This window comes from Phalaenopsis equestris, unplaced genomic scaffold, assembly GCF_001263595.1.
Source record: "Phalaenopsis equestris unplaced genomic scaffold, ASM126359v1 Scaffold001197, whole genome shotgun sequence".
Taxonomy (NCBI): Eukaryota; Viridiplantae; Streptophyta; class Magnoliopsida; order Asparagales; family Orchidaceae; genus Phalaenopsis; species Phalaenopsis equestris.
The window spans coordinates 138,595-150,353 of NW_018165636.1; the positions used below are offsets into that span (position 1 = coordinate 138,595).

At 32.7% G+C, this 11,759-nt stretch overlaps 1 protein-coding gene across 1 annotated transcript; it reads right to left on the bottom strand.

Moving 5' to 3' along the window:
* Nucleotides 1-3,436: 3,436 nt before the first annotated feature.
* LOC110033496 lies at nucleotides 3,437-3,907 on the bottom strand. The gene has a single exon (XM_020737492.1). The coding sequence runs from the start codon at nucleotides 3,905-3,907 to the stop codon at nucleotides 3,437-3,439; it is 471 nt and encodes a 156-aa protein (XP_020593151.1).
* Nucleotides 3,908-11,759: the final 7,852 nt, after the last annotated feature.

Genomic DNA, 11,759 nt, shown 5'->3' on the forward strand with positions numbered 1-11,759 from the left:
GCTCTAAAATTGATCCACATTTTGAAAATTGATCCACATTTTGCAGAAGTTGATCTAGATGAGTTGTTGAAGTCCCTTGAAACCTATCCCACCATCCATGGTAGGTTTAGCAGCCTTTTTCTAAGAAGCCAAGTGGAGATGTGCCTTTGATCTGCCCACAAAAATCTGTAAAATACTCTTTCCAACTGAATATGCATATTTTTCTTCATATATGTGGTTTGGAGAATATATGATGGAAAAGTAGTTAAAATGTTTTTGAGAAGAGTTATTCTGCCCCCATTAGATAGGAAAGAGTGAGACCAGCTAGATAAAAGATTTTGAATTTTTTGAAAAACTTCATCTAATTGGATTAATTTAGACGTCCTCCAAATAAGATGAACCCCCAGGTATTTAAAAGGGTCTTTTGCAATGGAGAAACCTGTATATTTAGAAACCCACTATTTGAAATTGGATGATGTCCTTTTGTTGAAAATCAATTGGCATTTTTCAGGGTAAAACACCATCCCTGAAAACACCATCCCTGAAAACACCATCCCTGAGTAACCTTGGAACTGCTTCAGACACTGACAGACTTTCTTGACTGCATTTTTATGGATACTAGAGAAGATCATGACATCATCAGCATATATGAGATTAAATATAGTCATTGTGGATTTGTGATTATATCTGGAGTACTGTTGATTGAGGATGACCCTGTCAAGCATTCTAGAAAAATAGTCCATAACAAGAATAAAGATTGTGGGGGAGAGTGCCACCACAGTGACTGGTTCATTGAAGGGGCCCTGGTCTCCCTGCTTAAGTCCTCTAGCAGCTGAGAAGGAACCCCAAGCCTTGCCATTAATAAGAATAGAGTAGTTTTTAATAATGAGCCGCTTTAATGAGCCACTTATGAACGAGGTTGCAGAAATCAGGTTGAAACCCCCTAACAACAAGGAAACCCCCTGTCAACAAGGATCCCCAAGATAAATTTCCAATCAATTGTGTTATAGGCTTTTTTGATATCAAGTTTATAGATAAGATTACCTCCTACTGATTTTATCCAGATCCAGAATCAACTCCTGTGCTAGCAACACATTATCAGTAATTGGTGTCCCTTTGATAAAGGCTGTTTAATTTGGGCAGATAATCTTGTCAAGATGAGGTTTAAGTCTTCTAACAATGATCTTACTAATAAGTTTACTGATTATAGAAGTGAGGCTGATAGGTCTATAATGATCCCAAGTCTTTTGTAGATCCCCTTTTGGAGTTAAGACAATAGAAGAATCTCTAAAGTAGCTAGGTAGATTACTACCCCTAAAAAAACTTCTGATATATATCTCTAAAATATGAAATCAAACTGATTCTATTTCTATCATAGTTTAGATGAAAGAGTACTACACCTAAAGCTATGTGTCTACCTTAAAAGATAAATACATGAATTGATAGTGAGGCTCAATCAAATAAACTAAGAACAGTATGACATCCATTTGATCTGTGAAACCATTTTATTATAAGCGAACAAGTTCCCCTATTAATTATGAAAAATTAAATAGGGTTTGTTAAAGTTTCTTATAAAGATAAGCCCTTATAGTTAATTACATCTTCGATAACTGAAGTTACCTAAGAAAACTCAGGATAAAAATCAGGGGACATTATTATCAAGAATTTCAAAGGATAGGGATTTTTAAAGAGATCAGAGAAGGAGGTGTGAAAGGAGAATGGCTCAAATTTGGAACATTTATTTTTAGAATCCAAAGGAATAAGAACTAGGTGATGTCACGGATCCTGAGGAGAACCTCGGTGACTTCCCAAGTTAATCTACTGTACGACTTCAATTTAGAGGAGAAATATTTAAGTTTTTAATCCTGCCAATTTTATTAGTTAGGGCTTACATCCATTTGAAATGATCACATGAATAACATGGAAGATGTGAGGATTTAGGTCATACCAAACGACAATCTCGGAATCCTAAAACAGGTCAGGGCTTAAATTGTATAGTAGAGCTATACAAAGGCCTAAAGATAAGTTGAGGATTTATGTCGCACTGGGCGAACAACCTTAAAATCATATGGCTCAATTGTTTAATTATAAGGAATGGTTTAGCTGGTGTAAACATGTTTTACTGTTGAAGATGGGTGTGCTGCCCACAATGCTAGCTCCATGCTCCTCATCATAGCAATTTTAAGTTTAGAAGTGCTAAATTGTAAACATTGAGAGAAGTAGTAGGTTTAGAGGTCAAGGTTTCTATTGTGTCAAGTTATGATGCCAAATCAAATATTTCCTGAGGTTATTTAAATATTATGGGGACACTAAAGTTGATTAGATCGACGTCGGTTAGGATATCATGATTTCCTCGTTCTTGTATCACTATTTTTTTTTAATTTACTTAGATTAAACAATTTGTGAAACTCATTTAAACCAGGGAGATCTCGTTAGCAACCATGGGTTACCTCCTCTGAGGGACTCACGTAAATTCAAAAGGATGTTTTAAGTTTAGTGAAATTTCAAAGGATTTATAATTACCTTTGAAATAAATAAATGTTAGTTTTTTTTTTTGAAAATGTTGATTAATTTTTTAAAAAAGTTGTTTTTATGTTTAAAGTGAAGTAAGGTACTCACCCAAGCTGTTTATAACATTTGCAGAAAGTAAAATGAGAGAAATTAAGTAAAACTATAAAAAATGTACCTGTCATCTTCTTGACATTCCAACTAAGATGTTAGTCTTTTGCAACATTTATATATTTTTTCTTAAAGAAAGAGCAACATATTGCTCCTTACATGTTAATCGACAAAAAGTATTACAAGAAAATAGGGAGAGGATCCCCCGCTACCAAAAATCCAAAAATATTATAATACTCGCTCAAATTATGTGGGTTCCTCATCCACAAGACAAGTCGACACAAAAAAATCCCCAAAACAACACACTAATACCAGCATCAAAAATATACCCAACACAAGAGAAATATACCCAAAAGTTTGTAAGTGTAGCAAAAAAGAAACCAACAACCAAGAGGGTATGATCTTCGACTGTAGAGCTCCCCGCAGCAATGTGGAATAATGTATGGAAAATCTTCGGAAGATACCAGCACAAAAAAGGAGAAACTCCAAGCCAAAATACCATCAATGTGATAAATCGATGATCCATAAAAAAGTAAAGCTTCAGGCTGAGGTAAATGACAAAAAAGCTGAACAGATGGGACCCTACCCACCCTGTCCGAAACCCCAAACACAAACCATGTAGTTGAAATATGAACAATGAAAAGCTTCTTTAAAAGCCCATAACTCATGATGTCGCAAGGGGCAATGAGTCGAAAGAACAAGAGCATGAAATAGAAAATAAATCTCCCTAACATATGCCGATATAGAATGGTTCACAAAATCCAAACCGAAAAACCAAACCGAAGTAGAGATTGTCATGCTTAGTAAGTAAAACAAAAAAACTGCAAGACAAGCAATATCAACCATCAACATTCCGAACATAAGGGGCATTCAAAGAGTCACCATTCATTTGGACTTTAAGAGAGGAGGGTGGAGTCGTACCAACTATGACATTAGAGGTCGTGGCCCCAAGCTGGGCAGCCCAATTAGCCGCTCTATTACCTTTACGATGAATAAACTTCCAGGTAACAGAGATAGTAGAGGAGAAACATTTAAAACAATTTATATAATAAGAAATTTCCCAAATCTCCTGCTTAACAGAATTTAAGATATCAAAGAGCAGCTTCGAATCAATCTCAATCTCAAGATTATACCAATTCAAAGACGCCGCAATAGTAACAGCCATCAAAATTGCATGAGCTTCAGCTTCCAAAGCCAAAGTAGCAGAGGAAGGAGAAAAAAACATAATACAGTTTCCCTTATCATTTCTCACAACTCCACCAAAACCAGCACTAATAGGGTTCCAACTCCCATCCGTATTAATTTTCATCCACCCAATATGAGACGGGCGCCATCTCACTAATACTGGTAGATGTGATAGAGTCGTCCTCCCAGGAGAAGGGTGTACAAGAGAGTCAAAATAGATAATACCAGAGTAAAAAACCATCCTTCATACCACTAAACTTAAAAATTCTAGAAGTAAAAGCTATAATATTGGCGAAAATATTATAGCAAAGAGCCTTGCCATTATCATGCTTTATATCGCCATCCAAAAGAACCAAAAAATAATGTAAGGATAGATCTGAAAAAAATTATTACGCCTTCCATCCGGGTTACATAAATAGGTGGTGGAAATTAAGTCTGTAGCAGGTTACATAGCGGTACTAAACCAACGACTCCCCATCTTCCAGATTTTGCAACATTTATATATTCTTATAGAAATTTAAGGAAATTGCAAGAGTAAATGAAGGTGTATCTAATAGACTTTAAATTATGATTTATTGAGTGCCAAAAGATCTTATAGAATGATTTTAGAACAAAATAATGCAAGTTCAATTTGTCCTTGAAAATATTCAAGAGATCATAAAGTATTTGGGAAATGACCCTGAATTGCTTTAAAGGTCCCTTGAAATATTTGAGTTCATTTTTAACTTATTTTTATATTTGAGTTCATTTTTAACTTATCATATTGCTCTACTAATCATCCTAGGTCATATTAAAATTACCGCATTACTCAATAAACTTTGACATTTTAATCGTCCCGAGCATAAGGTACCTAGTTAATCAATTTATATTTCACTTAAAAGTTATGTGGGTGAATGCCCCTAACACAAGTTTCAGTCATTGAGGACCTTTGTTCTCACCACTAAAGCTGGGCTTGTAATGCTAATCATCAATCATATTATCCTCTAAATCCCATTAAATGAATTAAATATCAAGCCTATATCACTACCAAGCCCTTTAATAAATCTAATGGGAAGAAGAATAACAAAGGTTAGAATTTTAATTTAGGTGATGTGGATTATGATTAAATGAAGTCAAATCATCATTAATTGTGAACTTAATCATAAGTGAAACATCATCTCCATAGTTTAAGCCCATCGCTTGAAAATTGTTTGATCTTTGATTAACTTCCAAATCTGATAATTTAGGAAATTCATAATCTTATTCTTATCATGGGAAGGTGACAAATTAGTTTCTACCTTTTACCCATTATGTTTCAATCATCCAAACATGTTAATTAGAATGAAAATTACCCCTTTCCTTTTGGTCACTCCTAAATTTTGATTAAGGAACCAAAAGTCTAAAATGGCCACTTTACCCTTACGGCTCCTCACCTCATAACTTATGAAGTATAATTCAAGTCACTTAAGAGATTTAGAATACCCTATCCATAGAGTAATTAAAACACAAGAGGAGAAAGATGTGGGTTTTCAAATTTATATTTAATTTGAATAAATGTTTTAACCTAGAAAATAGGATTCTCAAACCTAATTTATTTAATCAATCAAAATAAAGTTTTTGGTTTATGAGAAAAGTATTAGAGGTTCCCTTAGGTCAAAGAAAATAATCACATAAATTGCTATGAGTTTCTAAATTAAGTTTTAATTTAATTTTCTAATAATTTATTAGTTTTTTAATTATTTAGATAAATGAAAAAATATATTTTAATTACCAAAAAATATTCTTACATTTTTATTAAACCTCCCTGAGTCCAAAGAACTCAGAGAAACAAATTTAATATTTTTATGATTTTCAATCTAATTATTATAATTATTTTGATAAGAAAAAAAGTGAAATACATTTTTAAGCCTTTGGAAACTTATTTTTAATTTAGGAAAAATTAGGAAAAATATTTTAATGTGTCCCAAGAGATCAGGGAACCATTAAGAACATTTTGAAATATTTTTGCTTTTTGGAATTGTTAATATTTTAATTATTTTTAATTCAAAATAAAGCTAAAAAATAAAGTATTTTATCAAAAATTAATTTTATTTTTCTTAAGTGCTCATGATCATAAGGAACTTAGAAAACCACTTTTCATAATTTTCCTAAGTTATTTAATTCAATATAATTTTTTTTGTAAGAAAATACAATGTTTCTTGAAAGATCAACTTTAGTACTTGCACTTAATCAATTCATTTTCAAATTTTTATAGTGGGTTAACATGAGTTTTACAGACAATGTGGAATTGATTTTGTTGATTTTTTATTAATAATTAATTTCCATAAATTAGTACAAAATATACACATTTAATTAATTATAGAATTTCACAAAATTATTCGAACCCAAATAACATTTTCCAACGCCTCTTTGACCACAGGAAACCTACTAAAATTTATCCCATAACTTTCCAAGTGATATTTCAATTTATATAATTAATTTAAGCCAAAATAGCCATCTTAGCTTTAAAATTAGCATTAGAAGCCCAGAGATGTCCTCTGACCATGGGAAAATTAGAGAACATAGTATTTGTTATGAGAACAAGCCCTCAAAATTTCAAGTCATGGTGAGCACTGCTTAGCCATAATGAATTGAAATACCACAGAGAGTATTTAATTAATTAAAAATCTAAAAGTTGTGAAATATTTTTTATTATTGGTCAGCATTATTCTCATTTCTTCTCTGAGCTAGAGGATATTTTTAATTTATTTTTATGATTTTTCTATAAAAAGATATGATTTTTTGAAGTTCTTGCATTTAAATAAATAAAAAAAATCCATATTTTTCTACTTAAACACGTGGCGCCACCTCAACCTCGGCAGCTCCAAAGTCTCCACATGAGCTGCCTTGTCAGTTTGCCTTTTTGTTCCATTTGCTCGTCCAATGTGATCTCAACTGTCCATGAAATAAATGTGCGATCGGACGACATCCGTTCATCATCCCCAAGTAACCTAACATGTAAGCCATTCACACTAAAACCTTTAGATTTTGATCTAGACTCAATCAAATCATTATGGGTTTGTTCCTACACCTTTATCATCTCAATACAAACATATATATACGACATATATAGTAAGAAATATAGTAAATACGTATAGAGAATCAAATGAAGATCGATTTAGGGTTGAGGCTCAATACCTTTTCCTAAGAGAGGAGGTGATGCACCAAAAATATAGGCATTTTTAGACCCATATTTTGTTCTCATTTTTTGTAATATTGCTCTTTACAGGAAGGTTTTTTTCATGTTTTTTTGCAGATTGTTGATTTTTAGGATTTGAAGCAAAAAGAAAACAAAAAGGATTGAATTTGGAGTCCAAATGTAGCTTTTGAAGAGATACCCAGTGGCGACGGTGCAAACCTATAGAACAGAAGACAAAATTTTCTCAGCACTGACAGTGCCATTTGACAGAGAGCAATGAATTAATTTATAGGCCACTAGCGCCGACGGTGCCACTGTCGGTGCAAGACCAATTTCTAGAAGATTTGATGAATTTGGAAACCTTTTGAAGAATTTTTGGATACACCTATTGGAAAACTAACATTAGGCTCTATTTAGAGCAAAAATTGATCAGAAAAATCTCTCTTTCGCCCCCCAACCCCTTTGAGCCCATTAATCATTTAATTCTCTAGATTTTTAAGTTTTGTGGTGAGTTTAAGTGTGAATTCTTTTGTAAGAGTTGTTTGAGAGGGAGAGAAGTGTTTGTTTGAGAGGGAGAGAAGTGAGAGATTTCTTCTTCCCTACATCTTTTAAAACATAATCAAGAGTATTGTAAAGAGAGAAAGAGTCCAAGAGAGGCTACAATGGATTTTCTTTAGGAAAGCATCCATGCCATTCGTGGTAGTTTAGTTTCAGATAAGTGTTGTTTGTGTATTATTGTTGTAAGAACTTTCTTTTATATATGAAATTTGTGTTTTATTGTATATATATGAAATTTGTGTTCATGAAGCCTGAGTAGTTGAAGCCTGAGTAGTTTTCTTTATCTTTCTCCTTACTCTAAGATATGGTGAAATGAAGAGATAATTTGGATCTACCAATTTTAAAATATATAATAAATTGTCATGGTTTTTCAACTTTATTCTTAATTTACTTTTTGATCTGGCCAGTTGAAATGTTAAAATATGTTGTGAAACATATGATCTATGAAATCGAGTATGATTTCTACAATAGAGTGAGAATCACATTTAATCCCATGGAGGAGCATTTCATTCATAGAATTAAGTGCAAATAAATAGTTAAATAGATATTGTTTGGCGTAGAATTGGAGATTTTAGGGTGACAGACTAAAATCCCCAATTGGTTTTTAGTTTTTAAGAACTAAAGTGAGAGTTAGCCCTCAGGGGAAGAGAAGTGGGAGATCTGGAGAGGGAGCCAGTATCCTCCCATCCTAATCATGGATTTAGAGACTAAAACTGAGATTAACCAATGATTCTCTATAACACTGAATTAAGGTAGAGAATTAAAATTGCTCCTATTTAGCACAATACAAATTTAAACCATTCATCTCATCTCATTCAACCAAAAACTCAATGTAGTGAAAGATGTTTTTTCATATTAGATAACTTCATCAAATAAACATAGTTTGGTAGTTGTTGCATTTCACTTTTGCTAGTAGTTAATAATATAGTTCTGAGAGTACATAAAAAATTTGAAATAAGTGACAGTAATTTTGTTTTATTGTTGTGAATTTCTAAGTTAATTTATCATTTCAAATTTAAACATTCCTCGTGGGATTGATATTTTGGGCTTAAACAGAAATTCTTGTATTACTTAACAACGTTACATATACTTGCGTAGAATCCCTACATAAGTTATTTAAATTTCTTATTCATAAAATAACACATCAAGTTTTTTTGGCACCGTTGTAAAGTAGATTCAACTTTATATATTTTGCACAACAATATCCTCAGGATCAAGTTTTTAGGGTCGTTGCCGGAGAAGGTAATGGTAAATTAAGTAGATTTGGTAAATTAGGAAATTTAGCGATAACTATAAAATATAAAATACAAATAATAAAATAGTAAAATAAAAAATCCAATATATATATATATATATATAGTTAAGATTATTTTTAAGAAAATTTTCTTTGCTTGTTATATTTGTTTATGCAAAATATTGGATTTTAAGGTTTAGTACCTTAAGATTTATTGTTTAGTTTATGCAAAATATTGGATTTGAAGGTTTAGTACCTTACGATTTATTTGTTTATGCGAAATATTGGATCTAAAACCCTTCTGAAGATTTATTTGTTTATGTGAAATATTGGATCTGAGGAAATTTTCTTACGCTATGTTTTGGCAATGGGAGAGTGGTTTAATAAAACTAGCTTAGGGTGGCTATCAGGGCCCCTTAGTGGGTGAAAACAAAGCTTATGTGGAGGAACAACCAAAGTCAATTGGAATGAGCCAACTGAGATGGGTGAATTTGGGAGTGGATAGAGGCATGGGGCTCTCAGTTCTGGTGTTTTCCAACAACTAAGGTGGCTGGCCAAAGCAGGGGAGGTGTTCAGGCAACCAGGTGAGCTAGGGGATGGTATAATTATGCTTAACTCATAATGGTGTGGCATGATGGCAAGTATATTTTGGTTTAAGCCTAAAAAGGATAAGATCCCTTAAATGAAGGGACCAATGCTCCATGGCTCCCATAGCGTGTGTTAGGTGAGTCTAGCCTTGTCACTAGGGTCAAGAAGTTGGCGGTAGAAGCTTTTGTTTGACCAATTTGTAATGGCTTGGTAAATTTTGGTGCATGGGTTCAATTTGGGTCAAATTGTCTTGAAGTTAGGTTTGGGGTGGGCTACTGACCAAATAAAAATATGTTGAGATTTCCATACACATTTTATACTAATATTGATGATATTACACCTTAAAGAAGGGTATTTTTGATGTTTTGCTGTAGATATGGTGAATTATGGTCATTGGAGAAAAAAGATGCAAAAAGGAACGAATATGGAGTGAAATGGACCAAAATATGAAGATTTGAACTAGGGCACCGACGACGGGTGTTTCCTAAGAGTTTAGATTAAATATTCTAGAAGATCGCAGACGGCGAGATTGGTGGTTATCTCAACAGGTGCATTGAATGTGGACTATTTTTTAGGGGATGCTTACGCAACTCTTGGGAAAACTCTTCTACAAATTTAAAAGAAACTTTTGGCCAAAAATAGATAGAGAGGAAGAGGAAGTTTAAGAGAGTGTAGAGAGTTTAATTTACGATTAGATTGTGAGGAATTCTTCGAGGGATTGTGAGAGTGGAGGGAAAGTGAGAGATTTCTTCCTCCTTGCCTTTTCGAAGAAGAATTCTATGTACTGTAAAGAAAGGAAGAGATTTAGCGGAACTTCAAGGAGTTTGCTTGGGGAGAAATTAAAGATAAGTGGTATTTACTTATTGTAGTTTGTATGAATTTACTTTTATATATAAATTCTAAGTTTTGTCGTATCTTCCCCATGAGCTCTGAGTAGTTTTTTCTATCTTTCTCCTTGTCTTAAAATTTTGTGAAATGGGGATTTGAATTGGTTGAGCCTTGAGAATGTTAAAGAAGCTGTGATGATCTTTTCACTTCGATCTTAATTTACTTTCAATCTGGCCAATTGATTTGTTAAAATATGTTGAGTTTTACAACTAAAGTGAAGATTACATCCAACATTCAGGGAGGTTAAAATCCTTTGAAGTTGGGTGCAAATAAATAGGGAAATAAAACTATCAAGCGTAGAATTAGAGATTTTAGGGTGACAGACTAAAATCCTCAATTCGGTCCTATTGTTTGGGTGCTGAAGTGTAGATGTTAGCCCTCAGGTGAGGGGAATGTGGGAGTGCCGAAGTGAGAGCTGGTATACTCCCAATCTAGCTGTAGATTCAATAACCAAGCATAGGATTAGTTAATGTTCTTCATGCCTGGACTAAAGGGTAAAGAATATGTATGTTCCTATTTAGCACAATCAAATTTGAACTAATTCACTTTATCCATTCACTATAATTTCTTGACAAGGAGAAGGATTATTTTTTATATATTGAATATTACATTAGAAACTTTATTAGTATAATTAGTTATTTAAGAGTTATCAAAATTACATATTTATTTCAATTGCCTATTAGTGACAAATAACCAATTTGAACTATGTTATTGTGATTAAGTATTGATTTTCTAAAATCTTAGTTCGTAGTTCTAATATTACTCCCTGGGGGATCAATATCTAGGACTTCATTAGAGCCTTATATTACATAAGCAATATGTATACTTGCATTGATAAGTGTGACTCTACCATTATTGAATATTTTATATATACATCTTTATCGAATCTATAACCGTTATTAAGTTTTTCGTGTCATTGCTGAGGAATTAAATTTTCTAGAAGCAATATTAAATACTTGTATTTTTAAGATATATAAAGTCGCTGTCAAGTTTTTGGCGTCGTTGCCAGGGAGTAAACAAGAATCATAATTAGAGTAACGGATAAATTAAGACTACTAGAAAACTTTTACTAGAATTGCAACTTTTTTCATATTTAGTTCACTATTTTTCTGTGTACTGATTTCAATTGTATGCATAAATTTGGACCTGAAAATCTTATATCCTATGATTCAAAATTAGAACACATTTTTAGAAGATTTAGAAAACTAAGAAGAGAACCTAAAAATCCTTACACAATGGAAAATAACATGAACAATCAAGGAATAGAAAATGAACACCATCCTAGACCTCTATGAGATTATGTAAATCCTACAGCAGATTAAATTGACTTATCTATCCAAAATCCTGATGTAGCTACTAATTCATTTGAGCTTAAACCTGTTATTATCCAAATGGTACAAAATAATCAATTCGGAGGTATACCAAATGGAGATCCTAATTTACAGCTCGCTAGTTTTTTAGAACTTTGTGCTACCTTTAAATATGACTGAGTTTCAAACGATGTTGTTAGACTTAGACTTTTTCCTTTTTCACTTAGGGATAAGGCTAAGA